We start from the raw sequence: 22,119 nt of genomic DNA, 5'->3' as shown, positions 1-22,119 counted from the left end.
TTTTCGAGAGCTCAGTATAAAGACTCAGACACTCTCACGCATTTTATATGGAATTGAAAACCACACTCCGCATACTGTATTTAATTGGCCTTCTGATTAATTTTCTGTTCACAGGAAAGACAAGTTGATTTCAAAGCCGATGCACAACTAACAGTTATTTCGGAAAATTTCGGATCCATTTTTCAAAAATAATTTACGCCCCGTGTTTTCATTCATAAGCAACGGTTTTAAAACGAAGCCCACAATCAGGCTACGTAAGAGAACATTTTATATTAATATTTTTTGTTCAATTAATTTTATAGAAACTAATTTATTTTATAGAAACCTCTTCTATAAAATAAATTGAAAAAAAAAATTAATATAAAATGTTTCTCTTACGTCACAAGACAGATATTTATTAGTATAATTGTAGCACGCCCGATTTGCACACGCACTAGAAAACCCGAAATTCCTCTGGCGACTCTATCACGCGCTCCCAGAACTGTAAAAGTAAGAAGTAGTGACGTAAAAGAAACATTAAAACAAGAAGGCCAAATTACTTTATAGAAAGACCTATTCATCATTGAGGGGGGAAACAACAAGACATTTCAGTACGCACAATCCTCCCGATGTATTAACTATATTTTAAATATTCAATTTAAATAAATTTCCAATCATCTTGTACATTCACTTAATAAACTCAAGATGAATTTTACCGAAAAATAATATTTCGAGTTACCTGGTTTTGGAAATAAAGTAGTGAAACTCGAACATATGAATTTAAATTAATTTTTAGACAAACCGAATATTTCGAGTTACCTGTTTTTGGAAAAAAGGTAGCGAAACGCAAACGAGTTAGAGGGCGCCTGTATCAATAGCTAAATAAGCAAATTGTTTTCCCCACCGACGAACTTGTTTTACTGTTGGGGTCGACGTCACAAAAACGTCATAGAAACGAGTTATGCGTTGTTTTGTTCGAATTTGGCGTCTGCTTCAGGTACACTGGGTGATAGTGAAACAGCAGCGGCCTTTGAGAAAATAACAATTGTGGTCCTATTTAGTATTTTAGTATTTATTTTATATGTTGGCAAAGTATTAGGTGGGTTATGAACTCCATAAATGAAAATATTCCTAGGTATGTTTTAATATATTTTATATTTTTGGTCGTGTAGTTTTAAGATTTTCTTTACGTAGGACAAGGCCTATCGGAAAAAATGGCACTATCAAAAGTTTGCATATGGTACATACCTTTAGATATACAACAAAAGCAATTTATCTTATCTTGAACCCTTCAAAATAAGTTTCAAATGTTTAACTAATAATTTTCTAGTTTATTAAATAACAATTTAACCTAAAAATATGGCGAAACGATCGAAACGGTCTAGGTAAAAAAACATAAACTTTAGCAGGCGACACTTTAGACGAAACCGAAAACAAAAACGGCTATTACGGCCAACTAAAAAATGCCTCGGTTGGCAGTACTCCCAACAGTAAAAAGTGAAGCGGCGGATTTACGAAAACACCTATTGACACGAAATTCAAATATGACAATAGTGCGTACCATAGTTAAAATTTCATAATGTAACCAAAATTGTAGTTCAGAAATGATCAGTACTAACTAAAAATATAATTTTCAACCAAGTCGGTCTTAATGTAAAAATATTATGTACATTTAAATTCGAAAAGCACCAAAAATCACTAAAATGGGCAAATTCCCCACTTCCGGGGCCGTAATCTCCAAAATGTTAACAATGCCGGCGATGGCATGATATTTCCAATCGATCGACGTATCATGTTTCTTCGTACCTCTAACGTACCGCGAGAAATCGTGCTAACACCGGCACAGTACGTCAAACAAATACACACAAATCCCTAGGATTGTGTGTGAAAAGCGTTGGAGTACACTTGTACTCCGGAGGGCTTATGTCAGTGTGCCGACCTTCGCCAATGAGGGAATAGGTGGCTTAGCCCCGGAGAGCAGGGGGAGCTGCCACCATCAACTTTTTCCAGATTAGGCAAACTTTGTTTCAGCTCGTGAAACTTTCGGAAAGCTTCCATCAGCGCCCCTCCCACTTTATTAAGCTTTTATAATTTCTATTTCATCCATCACAAGCGTATATTTAATAAGGTTCTTACGCTACCTATCACTTCCCACGGCAAGCAAGAGAGAGTGGATTTCATGGAAAAATAAGTTAATATATTATCGAATGAAGTACTATAAGTATCGAAAATACCTTGTTTAATATTTAGGGAAATATTAGAAAAATTATATGATTAAAATGTTGGTTAGAATTTCACACGAAATCGCTCTCGCGCGCTTTCTAAGAGAACGATGACGTTAAAGTATACATTTGATCCGAGCGGGGTTTGAGAGCAGGTTGGAGCGGGCTAAAAGGAAAATTTAAGTGTAAATTGAACAGTTGAAACAAGATCGGAGCAGATCCGAGCACGCAAATATAACGTCGATCGGGGCGATCCCGAGACCAGACAAATCGAAAATGCTTCTTTCTTCCGGAAGTAAGGTTTTTCTCAGTTTTGTTCATTCTACGGAATGTTTTTTGTTCCTTTAGTTATATGTAGTTGTCTACTCTTTAGAGATTTTCAGTTACGAGAAAAATAATCAAATGTTTCAGTATAATTCGCGGGTCATTCATCATTTTCTGGAAAGTTTCCTTCGGGATAAATTCTTTTCGAAATCTCTACCTATTTCCGAGAGCTGTCCTGAAAGAAGCTATTTATCAAATAAAGTAAATTTTAAGGGGAAAAATAGGGGCAGTTAACTCGTAAAAACGTCTTCGTTTTATTCCCATTTTCAGCGAATAATTGTTTCTCCGAACAAGGTTATTGATCGAAGTTCAACGACGAAGATGAACCCGCCCGCTTTTCTTTATTTGATCGAGTTTCCTCGGTGGAGGGGAAATTGTATCGCGTAATAGTTTTCAGTGTCTTACGCGCGCACACTCGTTAGTTTCTCTCTATCCGATTGCGCGCAATAATGGGCCATCCACTCTCGTATATATAAAGGCGAGCGGCTCCTGGCGGATGGCGCGAAGTTCCGAAACGAGCTCCGAGGAAGAACGGAAATGAAGTCCGTTTGACGCTTCCGTCGCTGTTTCGTCGCGATAAGGGATTGTTTCCGAATCGCGGCAAAATTACCCTACTTTGTTTCGAAAAGGACCCTTTTCTCGTCGTACGTTGCTCGATTTCATATTTCACGTCCAACTTCCCACTTCGCGTCCGTCATTAGGCCAACTAGCAACGCCACTTTCAACTTGCAAAAGGTACGTGTTTCTTTAGCGAATCTTTTTCATGGAAGATCGGCCGTAATTTCGTCTACTATACGCTCCCATTCTCTTAGATGGACCGAAAGTTTTGTTTTAGTGTTTAAGTTTGCGCACTTTGCGGTTGCATCGTTTCCGGACACGCGATCTTGTCTACTTATTTGTTTTACTTTGCCATATAAATAGCAAGATTTAGTTGAATATACTTCTAGAGCTATTGGACGGAGCGCGGCTGCCCCATGGCAAAACCTTATAACCAACAAATTTTAGAAAAATTAGATTTTTACGCATCAGTATTACTAAGGCATGTACAAAAGAACTGTAAAAGTTTCAGGTAAAAGTCATAAATATTGAACTATTTATGACTAAAAAATGGTTTTGGATTTTATAATTTTCGCATTAAGAACCACGTTAAAATCCTATAACTTAGGTTTTGAAAAAGTCAAATATCTCAAAAGTACGATGTTAAAATGTTTTGCCTCTAAACGTTTAATGTTAAAATCTGATTTTAACGTTAAACGTTTAGAGGTACGCGAAAATTAACTACGCTTTGATACTAGCCAAACAATGAAGAAGCTTATTATTCAAATTAAAAAAAACTTTTATACGAAGTCTGCTATTCTGTACCAAACCAAATATTTTAGATTTGCCTATTTACACATAAATGTTTTATTCAATTAAAGTTTTTGAAAAGGTATGCTACAGAATGGCAACCATTTTGGAGAAATGTAACGTTAGTTATCGCATCAGGACAGAATACACAAAAATTAAAAAGATATTTTGAGTTTGGAAGTATAGTGCTCGCTCTGCCAGTAATTATTTTATTAAATTTTCCCCAATAGATGCTATTTTATTTTTATCTGAGAAAAATCTAGATCAACGTAGAAAACTTAAGTTACCGTTGGTTAATTTATAAATTGCGTCAGTCAAAGTAAATTACACGTGATATCTCCCATCATCATTTTAATTTGTTATACATTATTTTATATTAAAGTATATATTATATATTATTTATATTAAAGTATATGTTATATATTATTTATATTAAAGTATATCTTATATATTATGTATACTACAAGTATATGTTATATATTATGTATGCTACAAGTATATGTTATATATACTACAAGTATTTGTTATATATACTACAAGTATACGTTATATATACTACAAGTATACGTTATATATACTACAAGTATATGTTATATATACTACAAGTATATGTTATATATACTACAAGTATATGTTATATATACTACAAGTATATGTTATATATACTACAAGTATATGTTATATATACTACAAGTATATGTTATATATACTACAAGTATATGTTATATATACTACAAGTATATGTTATATATTATGTATACTACAAGTATATGTTATATATTATGTATACTACAAGTATATGTTATATATTATGTATACTACAAGTACATGTTATATATTATGTATACTACAAGTATATGTTATATATTTTGTATACTACAAGTATATGTTATATATTATGTATACTACAAGTACATGTTATATAGTTTGTATACTACAAGTATATGTTATATATTTTGTATACTACAAGTATATGTTATATAGTTTGTATACTACATGTATATGTTATATAGTTTGTATACTACAAGTATATGTTATATATTTTGTATACTACAAGTATATGTTATATAGTTTGTATACTACAAGTATATGTTATATAGTTTGTATACTACAAGTATATGTTATATAGTTTGTATACTACAAGTATATGTTATATAGTTTGTATACTACAAGTATATGTTATATAGTTTGTATACTACAAGTATATGTTATATAGTTTGTATACTACAAGTATATGTTATATAGTTTGTATACTACAAGTATATGTTATATAGTTTGTATACTACAAGTATATGTTATATTATGTATATTACAAGTATATGTTATATTATGTATATTACAAGTATATGTTATATTATGTATATATGTTATATTATGTATATTACAAGTATATGTTATATTATGTATATATGTTATATTATGTATATTACAAGTATATGTTATATTATGTATATATGTTATATTATGTATATTACAAGTATATGTTATATTATGTATATATGTTATATTATGTATATTACAAGTATATGTTATATTATGTATATATGTTATATTATGTATATTACAAGTAAATGTAAACCCAATTCTTAAAATCAGCTTATCCGGAAAAGATTATCGATGACGTTCATGGTTTTTTACAATTTTATTATTGAAAAAGTCATCGATAATCTTTTCCGGATAAGCTGATTTTAAGAATTGGGTTTTTATCCTCACTTTATCAATGATTGGCTGATCATGAATGACATTGTACGTAACAATAGACAAGATGTAGATAATAATATTCTGGTTTTATCATATATTAAATAAAAATCTGAAATTTTGGATAGATTGATAAAAAGGAAATTCGATATTAAAATAATCAGTAAAAAGAATAAAACCTTAAAAAAATGTAAATTTAAACCGAAAATTCACAAAACTTGATAAAAAAGATATTGTTTATAAACTTAAATGTAAGACTTGTGATGGTACGTATATTGGGGAAACTCAAAGGTCCAGAAAAATAAGATTAAAAAAGAAAAAATACGCGTGTAATAAAAAAGTTAGTTTAAACGGTATCGCGAAACATTTGATCGACACAGACTTTAAACACACAATAGATTGGGAAAATCCAGAACTAGTTTATTCGGAGTTTGACTATTATAGACGAAAATTTTTCGAAGTTGTTTTTATCAATTGTACGGGAGAAGGGGAATTAAACTTACAAGGAGAGTACCCGAGGTGTTTATTACCGATTTTGTTCAAAGTCGGGCGGAATGAAGACGTACATGAGATATGAAATTTCCCAAAAGGAGACATTGCACTACCCATTCGGTTTGCTATTCCAACCGAAAATGTTTTTGACCACTGAAAACCAAAAAAATCTCCATTTTAAAAAGGATGGGATTTTGTCGGTTTTACAAAAATTTTCAAAAAAAAATTAAAATAACGAAATGGGTAATTTGGACCACATTTAGGTAAAATATTTTTGGGTAAAATAAGGAAAATATCTTATTTTGGTTTTAAGTGGTCAAAAACATTTTTGGTTTCCATATGCCTTTTGCTAAATTTCATATCTCATATAGGTCTACATTACGCCCGACTTTGAACAAAATCGGCCATAAACACCTCGGGTACTCTCCTTGTTAGAAGAAGGGAATGGGTAGGCGAAACTGTGGGGAGTAATAAAAAATTAATGTTGCTGATGTAAAAAAAAACAAATATTGTCGCGACGTTTTCTGTAAACGTTTTTGTAATGAGTGTGCCTGACGAAGACCTCTGGGATGGTCGAAAGCTTGCCGCGCCTTTTTAGTAATAAAAAGTTATATATTATCCAGGAGACCCTTTTGTTAAAGACCGAGGGGTCGGACATTTGTACAAAATCCCGTAAACTTCTCAAGAAATCTCCGACGAAATCGCAAAATCTATGACCAAATTTCAAAATCTCTGACGAAATCGCAAAATCTTATGAAATCGCGAAATCTTTGACGAAATCGCAAAATCTCTGACGAAGTCGCAATTCTTATGAAATCGCGAAATCTTTGACGAAATCGCGAAAGCACGGAGATTTCGAAATCCTGTGCGCTTTTTTTGAGAATGTCCGACCCCTCGTTAAAGACCCAATTTTTAATTATTTCTATACCATAGATTTAAAAGGTTTACAAAATATAATACTCTTGCTTGAGAGGTTTTTCAAAGAAACGTTCATACTGATACCGGGCTCGTTAAAGCGATTCGTTATCCGCGCAAGAATATGGCTACATGTATTTTGTGTAGTGGGCTCAAATAGCCGTGGGTTTCTATAGGTTCTACTATTATAATCTGCATTTATAATGTCTAGAATATCTTAGCAGTAAATTCTCTAATTCACAGTGGCGTCGCTAGGGTGTTTTAGGCGGCGCTTGAGCCACCTGAAAAATTTCTGAAGCGCCACCTAAATTTCCGAAAAGCGCCGCCTAAAACTCAAAATTTTTCCAGTTTTGAAATCCTGGTAACGCCACTGCTAATTCATAATACGGTGAAGAAATTTTTCATCGATAATGAATATGTAGTATCTAATTTTAGATGAATGAAGTCTTTGGAGGGAGCGGCCAATCTGTTTGGGTGTCACGGAAATAAAATGCGGACCTAGAGATCAAAATTAATTGTCAATTCCGGCTAAATTCAACTAGATTTCCCGAATTGTGTAGCGTCAGCTTTTTTTCGCGCGAAAGCTACATAATAGCGTTTTCCATTTCATTGCACGAGATTCGCTCCGAATCTGTCTCTGACGTCACAGATCTTGCCCCAATCGGCTAGAGTAAAACTGCAAATGGAACATTCAATTAAGATATTCCCGCGCTTTGTTGTTTTTCATCTGCTAGTAATTTGAATTTTCGCGTCTTGGTCTGCCATTTTGCCAAAAACTCTAAAAGGAACACGCAAAAATTTGCTCCGATCTCGATCCGTTGATCTGTCGAAATCGGCAGATCAGTTTTGGGCGATCTAGGAGCACCCAAGAGCGGGAAATGGAACTCGTGGAACTTGATCGGAGCAGATCCGAGCACGCAAATGGAACATAAAATTTTGATCAGAGCGATCTAGAACGTTCGAGAGCCGTCAAATGGAAAACGCTATCAGAGATAATTATAGTACTTTTATGGGAGAAGGACTATGTTGGTAGGGTCGTCGCGAGGTTCTTACGCCCCAGGCCAAATATGTTTTGCGCCCCTATTTACGGCGACTTTTAGAAAAAAAAAAATAATAATCAGCCAGGCTAATACCCAAGGCACCACCTTAGGCCTAAGTCATCATGCGACTTTTGAAGCCATTAATTCAGGTGGCCGGGTTACAATGCGTAGGAGGGTGGTGCCAAGCCCTTCACGCCACGAGAGCCAACAGCTCCCTACACTTACTATTACCGTTAACCTCAACAAGTTTTTATGGAAGGGGAAACCGAAGATCTCGGGGGAAAACCCTTAAACCAGTGGGGAGAGAACTTGCAAACTATACGCAGAAGGAGTTGTTTCGAGTTTTCACCCAGTGCCACAAGCTGGGATCGAACCCGGCTCCTCTTGCTGCGAGGCGAAAGTGCTAACCACTCCGCCACCCCACTCATTTCATTTCTCATCGTGGTCACCACATTGAAGAACGTGTGCCCTGAGCACACACTATGCACTGACCATGTTAAGGGTTTTGCGTCCCCCCTTTAGATTCAAAAATCAATGTTAGGTTTCGGGTGAGGGTTTGAACCTTAAAACCCCTTAGATACGCCCTTATCCAAATAATGAGAAAAATCAACTACATTAGAAGGTCACTAAAAGCGCTGATAAATAAGAGAAAAGTGAGAAACGCCACTTTTGTTTCTTTAATGAAAGCGAAAACAGAAAACTAGAAATTAGCTTCTGTGTAAATATGGTTGCAGTAATATGAAGATAGGTTGTCCACGCGCGTAAATATAATACTCCTTCTAAATTATCTGTATTATATTGGGCCCGAATTTAGACTAGCTAGTCGAAGTAATGGCTGATAGCTATGTAGGACGCAGTAAGATGAACGCCTCTAGCGAGAAACAAGATGTCAGGGATATTTGAGTACACACAATACACCTGATGTGTTTAGTTCACCTTTCATATTAAAGTTAAATTATGAACAAATTTAAAATAACACTGTACTGTAGCTTTATAAGCGCACTTAAGCAGCCTAAAAGGAAATTACTCGAAAAGGACTGCTTTCTCAACCTCCCTCTTCACTAAGAACAATATCTCAATCACGCTGTCCTTGATCATAATTAGCGCACTAAGCATTTACAACCTAAGAGTAACTTTACCATAAGAAAACCCCATTACGACCTAGTTCATTCACGAGGAAAATTATTTCAAACCCCTGTGCGTTAGTTTGATAAATGCAATATAATAGTCTAAGATGAACTTTTACCAAAATGAGCGCTTTGTTCACAATAAGAAAAATATCCCACGCAATCAGTAAATCAGCCTGTGAAAAATAAATTACAACGCTTCCTCAATAAATATTTCCACAGATAATAACCGCAAAAAGTAAGACTAAGCTATGAAAATTAACTCCTGATTTAAGCTACCTGGTTTTAGACTTTGGCCGCGTACGGGAAAACACCCCAGAAGCTCAAATTCGCGGCAAACGAGGAAATAATAGTGAAATGGCGTTAGAGATAGAAGATTAGTAAACCAAATTACAAAAAGGAGAGCTTCCCCAAACACCCTCTTCATTAAGAACAATAACACAATTACCCGGTCCTAAAAAAGCGCACTAAGCAATAACAACCTAAGAGAATAAAAATATATCAAGCACCCTGTCCTAAAAAATAGCGCATTAACCTAATAGCAACTTTGCCATAAAGATAAATAATATTCAAATCCCCCTGTACTTTCACTTGATAAGCGCGATACAACAACCTTTAGAGGACAATTTTTTACAGTAATAAACCATTCCGAAAAATGTCCCATTCGAGCTGTTAATCATTCCGTGAAAATTCCGTTACAACGCTTTCACAATGAACACGACCCTTGATAAAAGCGTCAAACGTAACACTAAGCTACTGAAATTAACACCGCCCTGATTAGCCGTCTACGGGTCTACCCGACGAAGTTCCGAAACACGGGAAACGTAAATAAATAGTGGGAAACTGGAAATGCGTCAGATAGAGAGGTAAAACTGAAAAATAACTGGAGCTGCCCTAGCTGCCTAAGGTTTGGACATCTGATTGCGAAAATCCTAGGTCAGCGAGGATTCAAATTTCCCTACCGAGTACCGATTGATGCATAATTTACCATTCTGACAGGTTGGAAAGTTATGTAAAATATGATAAATCAGCCTACCGAATGATGCAAAATTCACCATTTTGACAGGTTGGAAAGTTAAGTAAAATATGAAAAATCAAAAAAAAATTAGTTTTGGCTCTGAATCACCAAAATTACTTTTATAACTCCAGAAGAATGTTCAAATTAAAGCTCTGGGCACCCTTGCGCATAACTCAATGTTGGGCTATCGAAGGTTTGTAATTCACTTTAATTTGACGTATCATTCTAACCTTAACGGTTGAAGAGTTTTCCCACGAACGGCGGCGGCGGCGTCGGCAGCGACTACGTACCAAGCGCCCCTGGGCTAAATATATTAGGCACCCTTTTATATATTTTTTACAGTATTTTTTATATAGACGGCGCCCCTCCGGGGAGACGCCCTAGGGCTTAGCCCTACCTAGCCCAATGGCAGAGAGGGGCCTGAAGCATAGTACACCCAAATCTCTTAGGGATTGTTTGTAAAACTTGGCCACAAATGATCACGTTCGGGTCCCACGCCTCAATCCCACCTCACGAGCTCATTAAATCGAAGAACCGATATCAGGTCAAATATGACTTAGACGGAAGTCCACCAAAAATGTGTAGCTATTCTAAAAATTACTCTCGCTAAAAATTCATAACGAGGAAGATAGGAAACTGACATACTTACGCGTGAACTTGATTATAATCTTATGGATAAACAACGACAATTCGCAAAGATTTAGAAATCCTTTACCCAATTGTGTTATTTATGATATTTATGAATATAAATTAGTCGTTAGAAAGGCAGTTTCGTTTTAAGTAAAGTACGAATTATAGAATGTTAAGATGTTAAGAGCTAAGGGTATGCTAAATGACTACGATATATTACCATGCCAATGATCATTTATTACACACATTAAACACCTAAACTAATTCAATTCAGCCATGTATAACTTTTAATTGTACTTATGACAATTGTCGGTACCGACTGCCGATGCGTCACCTTCGGAAACGGAATTTGAAGAGTTCAGTACAGTTGGCCACAGAGGAAGTCTGGTAGACTAGACGATTGAAGATAGCAGCGACGAACGAAGGCTCCGACAACGAGATAGCTGGTATTCGCGACTTACGAGAGAAAAACGACTGGTTTACTTTTGGCTCAACTACGAACTCTTTTAATCGTACATTTGACACAAAGGTCCAAGGCCCAATCCAGGGTTTTAATTTTACGAAACACTGTTAAGTTGAGGTCGAGGATTAACCGATTAAGTTGAGATTCCGGATTGATAGAAAAATAATAATGATGATATTTTCCACAGAGTTCCCTGATTTTGATATCAAGGGTCATCCGGAATCTTGGGTCACGTGTAGGTGACCCAATCGCTGACTATGGGTGAAGTTTATACCACCCAATCCAAAAATTGCGATTAGTTTCAATACAGTTCTACAATTATTTGTGATTTACAACTGATACTAAGAAATTCGGAAGATGTATTTATGGATTATTCATCATGGCTTAGCAGTTGGCTGGGCAATTACCCCAATCACTAACCCACCAAAATACACTAATAAATTATATAAAACTGCGGTATTTATACCCAATAACACGTTGTTATTTAATACATTAAATTCCTCCTAACTTAAGTAATAATTATTCTAATTTTATAATGTCACGTTAAACCTGATAGCGAACGCTACCGCGTAAAAATGTACGTCATTAATTAGTTAGAGCTAAATATTATCATCAATATAATGTCGTTCGGGCAGTCACGGCATTCTAAGAATAGTTGCGAAAATTTAGTCGGCGCCAAATAGCTTTGAGCAGCGCTAATAAAAACTTTCGAGTGACAAATTAAGTGATTAATTAATAGACAGTCTGCGCGTGAAGGACTTGGGTTCCACGAGGCCTTTCGTAGCGTGAGACTAAAGCGTTGAGAAGCTCACGGTCATCAGTCTCTCGCGAGTAGAAGCTTTCCACATAAATTCATTTTAAGCGAAACCCTACGCGTATTCAATATATGAAGTAGTATCATAAGCCAATAATTGTATTTCTTAAGCGTGTCAGTTTGAGAAAATAATTACTGATAGCTGTGAGTGGAGTGACTTTCAATACCATAACTGATAGTCTGTGAAAGATCGATTCCGTAATCGGAAGTTTCCGAACAACAAATCCGTTACTTCCTACTCTCTCTCTCTATATTGGCGATTTGGGTACATTTGCTCAAATTTCATTCGTCCGAGCGGTGGTACAAATGTCCGAATGATCATTTGTCCGAATGCCGGAAAACAGGATCGTATGTCCGAATAAGTATTTCATTTGCCCGAAAAATTTATCACAACTTTTGTTGGTGATTTATTCGTTCAATTTATGTTAACTTTACTGGCGAATTTCATTTGTTCGAATAATCGTTTGTCCGTTTTTCGAACATTAGGAATTGGTTGTTTAACGTGAACCTAACCTAACCTAACCTAAAACAGCAATAAGAAATACTAATTTAGCGACAGAATTCGGACAAGTGATGCTACCGATTCGGACGAATGAAACAAAAGAGTTGTCCAATTCGAACAATTGAAACATTTGTTATTTCGGTGGTTCGGACGAATGAAATTAGAACATTTGTTCCACCGTTCGGACGATTGAAATTCGAACAAATGTACCTACCCCATATTGGCATAATTACTGCCGGGTGAACGAAAACGGGTTTGGGTCTCAAATTCTAAAATAGCTATCTTCAGTAACGAAGTGAGTGTTTATAATATAGTCCGGTTATAATTATATTTACGATGTTTAATTTTTACGGTTCAACATGATTGGACTCTGCCCTCCAAATGGCTGTCTTCGGCGATTTCTAGGGCACTGATACTTGACAGTTCCAAAAACCAGTAACAGTTCGCGGAAGGTTGTCAGTCCGTAACCGTACTATTGTTTATATGGTAATTGACGAAACAGACTATTATCAAAAGAATTAGCGTTGGAAGAATAAGAAGCGCCCCCTGGCGAAAAAATACGCGACTTCAAAACAAAATATAACGTGCCCGTCCTATCGCAAGGCTCCCCGCACGCGCTCACGAGCCAAAGAACGCGAATTAGCGCCAATTTATTCGGCGCATGAATATATTTAACCGGAATGGTTGTCTCTCCAGCAAGTTGCTAGACGGAGCCTTTTTTAATAATGTAAAACACTGTGACGTCGATACTTTTGATTGGTTGTTAAAAATTACCGCCGGATCAGGCCCGATTTACTTCCTTTCTGACGTTGTTTGAGAATTTAAAATTGCGCGGGCAAATTTCGGCTAGTTAATAATTCATTCTGGTATTTAGACCACTTATGAGGTATAATCATTCGAGAAAGGCCTCAAAGGATTAATGGCTTTTGGCAGTGCCAGACTTACAGTTTGATATCATAAACTTATGGTACCTTCTATACTTCTTTATTCATAATTTTTACATTTACAAATAATTACCATGCAGATCTGATTATATTTCCCGCGTCAGACATCGTTTTTTTGGACGACAGCCGCCTCTAAGCCCGGGATTAGTTTTCCCAGCTCGATGACAACATTTTCCACAGCTAATTTTAGGTTGTGTGTAAAACTTACCTAAATTTGTTCGGATGGAAAATAATTTTTCGCGCGGTTTTTCCGGTCATACGGAGCCTACAGTTCTACCACGCGAAATAATTCTTGGCGTCGATGGTCTTTGCGTCTTGAGCGTCTGTTGTCGGACATAATAGAGGTCCTCGTAGAATGTTTTAAAGCCGAATAAAGCTACATATGTTGCGAGTTTTTTTTATAAGCTTTGAAGGTGCCTTGTAAAAATATTAAAAATATTAAAAATATTAATTATTTTCAGCGGAGTTCGGGGCTCAACATATATAAAGCATTTTTTGAGATTTCAGTTTAGAATATGTAATATTGTATAGAATATGGAGATAACGGTAGAGGGTTCTCAGAATTTCGACTTCCGTTGAAAATTGTAACTGCTTTTTCTAAAAACGGGATAATAATTTGAAAACAAATTAGCTACTAGAACTAGTCGAATATACTGCGTATATCACAATTTGATTCAATTTTGTTTCAGATCTGCCACAAAATGAGCGCCAAAATAGTCATCGTTCTGTGTTCACTAATGATATACCAAATTTGTACCGGCTGGTCATCGTCGTCGTGCCCCGGGTACCCCTGCAAATGCGAAAATAAACTCGTCATATGCATTTGCAACCAAAGGGAGAACGTCACTTTAAGCACTGGTTTAAGTAAGTTATATCTTAGTCGAAGCCTGCTTAAAGGGATAATGAAATCGGAAAATACAGTACCTTCAAAATATTCAGCTTTCAAAACTACATATTTTTCCAATTTACAGTCATTAGAAAAAATGTAAACTCAAATTTTAAGAAAATAAAAACTACGCCGAAAAAAGCAGACGCCGCCAACGCGAAATAGCCGTGTGTTTTGAAAATCCCGTTATCTGTACGGACGCCCAATGAGAGGCGACTTTTGAAGTTAAAACGTCGCTTCTCATTGGTCGTCCGTACAGATTCCGGGATTTTCAAAACACACGGCGATTTCGCGTTGGCGGCTTCTGCTTTTTTCGGCGTAGTTTTTATTTTCTTAAAATTTGAGTTTACATTTTTTCTAATGACTGTAAATTGGAAAAATATGTAGTTTTGAAAGCTGAATAGTTTGAAGGTATTGTATTTTCCGATTTCATTATCCCTTTAATGGATGTCCAAGATATCTTGTTATTTTTTTTAAATATCAAAATTACAAAACAAAATCAGTTTAATTTACTATGGGGAGGTCATTAAAGACTGTTCCCCGGAAGAAACGGGTCTTCACTGTTTTTTTTTCCCAGATAACACTGCTCCGACTCCGGCTCCGAGATTTTTTGCACCGTACCAACACTACTTTTGTCGGCGGTGATAGATAAATTCGCCAATAAGTGACGGGGAAACAAACCTTTAAAGGGAAACCCATAGTGGTTCTCTTTGAAGAACCGCGGTGGAGCTTCAAATAAAAATAGCTTGGAATCTGAATAACGCGCAGTCGGAAAAAGACGGAACGTGAATAACGCAATGGCGGGGCCAGGGGGTAGGCCAGGTAAGACACGAGTGACGAGTCACTCTGAATTTTTCAAACAAATCTCGAACACTTTCCAAGGGATTCTAAACGTATGAAAGTAGCTTTATTTTTTCAATAACATGCTGTTCAGATACGGCGTTATTTAGATTCAGCCTTATTCTGACTCCTCGATATTCGGATTCCGCGTTATTCAGATTTCGCGTTATTCCGATCACTCGAACTTTCCATCGTAATAGTTTTTTTTAGAAAGTAACGTGGCTTTTTTGTTTTATGTGACTAATTACGTCACATTCTCTTACTTTTACATAAGTCTATAATATTATTCTATAAGTTTGTCCCTTAGGGGAACATTTTACTGAGAGCTTGTAACAGAGTGACATCATCACCAGAACAAAATCTCCCCCTAGCGAAGCGCTGTCAAAGGCTACGTGTGACCCGTTAGCAAGCGGACGCAAAATGGTGACGAAGCCCGTAATGCAGTCTGTCCTGTGAATAGCTCTCAGTAAATCTTCTGTATGTGAAGAATAAAAAGTGTCACACTTATGTAACAATCTATACACTTATGGTTATACTAATAAAAGCTGTGTCTTTTAACAAATTGGGCAAGACCACATTTTATTTTATAAAATCAACTATTAGCCTTTTGTGTTTACACAAACTTCTGCTAAGCAGATGAAAATTCATCGGTTCATCATCTTCTCTCGTTGCCCAGGTAGCAAAACTGAGTGTTTATTTGGGTGATATTTTGTCATTTCGGTAGATACGTGTACGAATTATAAACACGTGTATAGTATACGTGTATTTTAGGTATTCTAGTACACGAAATTCAGTTCGTGTACACAAACCAGTGATATCCGCGTATAAACTGAAAGGCTAATTCGGGTTAATCAGCAATTACGATTTTATTACTTTATTAACAGAATTACATAAGATCCCTTCATATACTGCTTATGTTATTCGTTGACTTTTCTAAATACAAAAAAAATTCACAGATAAATACAAGATATGGTGACTAACTATATAACTATCACACAGCAAACATATGTTTGATAAATAAGTAAATTTCTAAATTTTACATCGTTAAATGTAGTAATACCGATAATAAATGTTAATGAGGTGTGCACATCCGCGGTTTAGCGGGAAATTCTCACCAAAGAAGAGCTACTTGAATAGGTAAACGCGGGCCCTCGGGGGCATTTATGGGCGCCGTGTTATTTTATTTGGGTCGTCTTCAGTTAAATATTTAACTCGAGTTAAAGGGTTAAACGCGAGTTCTACTTTAGCCAAAAACCTTTTTTTAGGTAATACAAAATCGGTAATCAGTGACGTAATCATTTTAGTACACCGATTACGGAGAGTGATTAACACTTTGAATATTATTTATCTTTAAAGGGGAACGGCAGGGCCGTAACCAAGGGGGGGGGGGCGGTCGGGCCGTTCCCACCCTGAACCGTATGGTTGTATGTACAATTTTTTTTTTTTTTTATTTGTTTCCATTGCGCGCCCCTCCTGAAATCAAATCCTGGTTACGGTGCTGGGGAACGGCCAAGCTTTTCCAAATGTCGCCTTATTTGCATATCAAAAGATCAACAAGACGTTCAATATACTTACACGTACCTTTTTTTGGCTTGAAAAAATGGTTTTTGGCCTAAAGAGTTGAAATGCAAAATAACGCCAAGTATTTGGGTTTGAATTTTCGCCGCCATCTTAAGGTGTATCGCCAGCGCCAGCAGCACCTTAGAGAGTGATTTGCGAACTATCCTAACTTTTAAAATCGCCCAATTTAGGCTTAGTTCTCGTATAATTGAAACGCGCCGCGCGTGCAAAACAAATTTTTCGCGTCTTCAGCAGCGCGCGCTTTTATGTTGTTTTTCTGTCTCACCGATCTCTCAACAGGTGTCGCAGCGGACGGGCGCTTTTCAATTTCCCGAAATTTCTTTTTTTTATTAAAAATTAAATACTTACTATTTTTTATGCGGTTTTCACCATACATTTTAGTTTTTAACGGGCTATAAGGCTATCTAACTGGTTAAAGCTTGACCGTTCCCCTTTAAATATATCACTTTTTAATATTATTGCTGTATAAATTGTTAATTAAAATGTATTTGACAGGTTCCGCTTTGTCCCACGTATTTACCGTGACAGTGCATCATTGTGGCGTTGTCACAGTTCATACTTCCGCGTTTATGTTTCAAAACATCGATTCCTTGGAATTTTACGATCTTGATGAACTTCACATTAACGAACAAGCTTTTTTTAATATTAAATCCATCGAACACATCAACATTTCCAACGTCAGAAATTTTGTTCCATCACATCACGTATTCGTCGCAACATCGAATATCACCTACGTAAGTTTCTAATCCATAAATGATATTTCTCACCCGTCAGACACTTTTATTTTTTAACTCTTTTTAACCTCAACATATTCGTCTTGAAATCTCAAATGATTTCTCTACGGAATGTATGATGTATGCCTTGAAATCTCAAATGATTTCTCTACGGAATGTATGATGTATGCCTTGAAATCTCAAATGATTTTTCTACGGCATGTATGCCATGAAACCTCAAATGATTTTTCTACGGCATGTATGCCTTGAAATATCAAATGATTTTTCTACGGCATGTACGCCTTGAAATATCAAATGATTTTTCTACGGCATGTATGCCTTGAAATATCAAATGATTTTTCTACGGCATGTATGCCTTGAAATATCAAATGATTTTTCTACGGCATGTATGCCTTGAAATATCAAATGATTTTTCTACGGCATGTATGCCTTGAAATATCAAATGATTTTTCTACGGCATGTATGCCTTGAAATATCAAATGATTTTTCTACGGTATGTATGCCTTGAAATCTCAAATGATTTTTCTACGGTATGTATGCCTTGAAATCTCAAATGATTTTTCTACGGCATGTATGCCTTGAAATATCAAATGATTTTTCTACGGTATGTATGCCTTGAAATCTCAAATGATTTTTCTACGGTATGTATGCCTTGAAATCTCAAATGATTTTTCTACGGTATGTATGCCTTGAAATCTCAAATGATTTTTCTACGGCATGTATGCCTTGAAATCTCAAATACGTTTGGTATGGTATCTGGGGGTTGAAAAACTCAAATGGTATGCCTTGAAGCTGTCGTGAATGGTTTTTGTGGTATGTGGTGGTCATTTACTAGCTGTAAAATGTTAAAAAGTTTAAAATAGGTCCCACTTTTGTATTAACCTACACCACTTAAAATCCCAGTGCCGCTACTGTGTTGTAAGCACGCGAAATAGTTTTTGGTGACCTCAGAAACTCTTTCTAAATAGTATTTATTTGGGGCCGGTTCCGTCACCATAAGGGAGGGGGCTGAACGTACTATGAAATAGTTTGAAACTACTTGCTAATAGTAATATCCCGGAGGAAATCCGTGCAGTTATACCTATATAGAATTTGTATTGAACAACGTAAAGACTTAGTCAAAATGTGGACGCCGCCATTTAAATAAAAGACGACGGACAACATTGTATCCTGGTAGTTTATTAGTCGGCAGTATATTCCATTTGCGCCTTGTTACAGCAAATCAAGCATAATCCCGGTAATCATAATTAGTGCAAAAATAAAACTACACTTTATTTCTTGATTGTTTTTAAATAAACTTAAGTACTTATGGTGACTTTTAAGGCCATTTTATTCCAGCTGGCAGGGTTAAATTGGGTAGGAGGATCATAGCTTGGTGGAAATTCCTTGAAGCTACACGAGCCTACAGCTCCCTCAATGAGCTTTTATGGAAAGGGGAAAAGGCCTTTAACCAGTGGGGAAAGGACTTTGAAACCCAACGTGAAAGGCGCTGTTCCTAGTTTTCACCCAGTGCCAACATGGATTCGAACTCGGCTCCTCTTATAAAATAGTAAACAGAAATGGCGGCGATGTTGTAAAAGAATTTACAGCCATATCTATCCATATCTCCCACAAGTTGTAGCGAGCGTTAGCGGAGGATTTTCTATTTATAATATACTACTTTTAATCAAGTCTTGTTCGTCGTACCACCAGTGGCACAATTGCAATCAGTGGTCAAGGGGAGAGCCGACTGTGTCAAGTTTCAGGGTAGTCGAGAAGGGCGCAGATGCGCGTTTATGACCCTAGGGGAAATGTTTTTTAGGGTCCATTTACACCCCCTCGAGACCTAACATGATATACTACAATGTTAAATTTCACAACCCGCCCCTCGAGTGGGCAAGATGGGCCCCCTAAATTTTGGTGGCTCTAGGCTCGCGCCTAATGCGCCTAGACGTCAAATTGCCCCTATATTTGTATAGTGAAAGCAGCCCCCAGACGGAGTTTTGACAAGGAGAATACCTCCTCTCCTGGCTACGCCACTGATTTCAACTGAAGATACGAAGCTAAACGGATCACTCAGGTAGAGTTGTAGGGCTAGTTGTTTCACTTTGTGACAGCGATTGTGTTTATTAAAGCGTAATAAACATAAGCCTATTTGAAGGATCAGCCAATTAAGCTTATTGGAACGCTTTCAACCGTAAAAATTACGTTTACTTTAGCAAAATAATGAAAAATTATAACGTAAAATTGACTATTATAAACATCCCGTTCGTTTCTGAACGTAACTATTTTCGAATTTATCGTCATATCACTAACCTGATAGTGAATTTTTCAACGAAAAGAGTAGGCAGCGACGAGTTTCCTCTTTCGAAACTACATATGAAAGACAATCATCATATGTAGCATAATTAATTTTTATAATCCTTTTGCTATCACGTTATCACGAAGAACAAGCTAAACTGTGGATTGTTAAAGTCAGAAACGCGCGAGCAATTTTTCACTAACTTCCGTTTCCAAGCTATAAGGTTGATGACGCGTTTTTCGTCACGGAACTGGAAGTGACGTAATTTAAGTCATATCCTCGAACAAGGTTTCATTAAAGAAAATGCTTTTATGGCATACTTATGAGTGTTTATGATACATATGCTATCATAAACTGAAATCTTGGAGTGTCAATGGGTAAAATTTCCTTTACCCTCTGTATTTATTTCTAATTAGGGATAATTATTATGTCCCAATTCACTTTACGCTCCAAAAGTAAGCTCCTTCCCACTAAAGAAATTCAAATAAGTTCTAAGATATCTCATTAATCTCCTAAAACTCAGTATTGTTTACTTTATAGCGAATTGCTGAAGCGCCTATTGAGCCATGGCTAGCGATTGGAAAGTAGCGTTGAATTTCATAGGCGATAACATTAATAAGTAATTATAATTAACAGGTATACTTTTCGGATGTCAAAATTGGTTTACTGCACACCGGATTTTTCGGCGTTACCTACAACAGCTTTTTCGTGATGATGGACGTCGAAATCGGTGGAATCGACGAATCGGCAATCGCCATTGACCACGTCGATATGTTTTCGATCTGTAATTCCAAAATCGACGACCTGTACACGAACGGCATTCGCATTAAGGGCAGCGTCCAGCAGCTGATACTTAAGAACGTCACGATAGGAACGGCCGAAACCAAATCGATCAACTGCAACGAGGTTTCCACGCACATGCTCGTGGACAAATGCCATTTCCTCGTCACCCACGAGTCATTCTTGAAGACGAAATACGTCACGAAAATGGCGTTTAAAAATAACGATGTCGACCGGTGCGAGACCGATTCCTTCGACTCCTTAGTCGCGTCTGGCGAACTCGAATTTACGGGGAACCAATTCGATCACGCGAAAAACCAGTGCCTTCCCGCCAATTTTTCCAAGCAGACCAAAACGGTCATCCACGGCAATCGCTTCTTCTGTAATTGCGACTTGGAATGGTTCTTCCAGGAGACATTTTCGCTTTATTACCCCGACTCTCGCTGCGCGACTTACTCTAACGACACTGTCATGACGCGAACTGGTGACTTTAAACTGAAATATCTGCAAGGAAGGTGCAGCGACGACGATGACGATGAAGTTTTTGAAGTTCCACTTCAAGAACGCAAAACTGTCTCGAGCGGGAAAGCAAATGTTGGGCCGAGGGAAGCCACACCAGCCGATTTTTATCAAATTTTATCGCTTATCTTTTTAATAAATTCGTTGTTTAACTAACTGACGTAGCCGCGCCTAAGTTTTCTCTATCGCGATCAGACGCTGAAGCGAATTAATATCAGTCCAGTAATAATAATTAGTATGACACTTCCGATTCTCCCAATGCGAAATTCTTAATGATAATTTGTTTCGCCAATGACCACATAAATCATTAGTTGTATAAGGATTGAGAACTCTCCGGAACTGTTACTAGTCTTGGGAAGTGTCAGGTAACGGTGTCCGACAAAACGCCCCAGACAGCCTGTTTGAAGAATTATCCAAAGCTTATCGAAAATTGAAGCGCTTTCAACAGTACATATAATGTTTACTGTGACAAAATAATGAAAAATTATTAAATCGGAAGTTAAAAATCGTTTATTGAAAACATCGACTTCGTTTCTGAAGGTAGTTATTTTCGAATTTGAAACACGAACGCGTTTTCGATCGTATTTATCGCCGTCACTTTGAAGAAGAGGGTTTCCTATTCTAAAAACTCTGATTACGCGACAGACTATCATTAACCGAAATAGTTCAGTGTCATACTTATGTTTATTATGTTTCTCAAGGACGTACATAAGGGGGGGTTAGGGGGTTCACCCCCCCCCCCTTAGGACTCGATTCTTTTCTTACGAAAGGAGCGCAACATTAACATTATCCTTTTCCAATAAAAATATTAAATTTTGCAAAACAATATCAATTTTGTTCTTTGTGTTATTATCATTTTCTCGCAAATGTATTAAAAAACTTCGTTTGATACACGTGCGGAAATGTCATTGTCACTCGTTCCGAGTTTAGCCAGTACTTTAAATATGCGTTATTGCTAACGAAAAATTTCACGCTCGCTGCGC

General features: G+C 36.6%; 1 protein-coding gene across 1 annotated transcript; it reads left to right on the top strand.

Moving 5' to 3' along the window:
* The first annotated feature begins 3,064 nt into the window (after positions 1–3,064).
* LOC149936471 (uncharacterized) lies at positions 3,065–21,906 on the top strand. The gene is made up of 4 exons (XM_090153903.1): positions 3,065–3,260; positions 14,205–14,379; positions 17,318–17,556; positions 20,474–21,906. The coding sequence occupies exons 2-4, from the start codon at positions 14,217–14,219 to the stop codon at positions 21,290–21,292; spliced, it is 1,221 nt and encodes a 406-aa protein (XP_090010029.1). The 5' UTR covers positions 3,065–3,260; positions 14,205–14,216; the 3' UTR covers positions 21,293–21,906.
* Positions 21,907–22,119: the final 213 nt, after the last annotated feature.

This window comes from Leiobunum rupestre, chromosome 7 (assembly GCF_980474605.1).
Source record: "Leiobunum rupestre chromosome 7, qqLeiRupe1.1.hap1, whole genome shotgun sequence".
Classification (NCBI taxonomy): domain Eukaryota; kingdom Metazoa; phylum Arthropoda; class Arachnida; order Opiliones; family Sclerosomatidae; genus Leiobunum; species Leiobunum rupestre.
Note: the sequence above shows the minus strand (reverse complement) of the source record. Positions and strands in the feature narration are given on the sequence as shown.

Excerpts from the sequence above, each read along its gene's own strand:
- LOC149936471 (XM_090153903.1), top strand. The coding sequence starts at position 14,217 with ATGAGCGCCAAAATAGTCATCGTTCTGTGTTCACTAATGATATACCAA. Across the intron at positions 14,380-17,317 it reads CACTTTAAGCACTGGTTTAA|GTTCCGCTTTGTCCCACGTA; the intron begins GTAAGTTATATC and ends TGTATTTGACAG. Across the intron at positions 17,557-20,473 it reads CAACATCGAATATCACCTAC|GTATACTTTTCGGATGTCAA; the intron begins GTAAGTTTCTAA and ends TATAATTAACAG.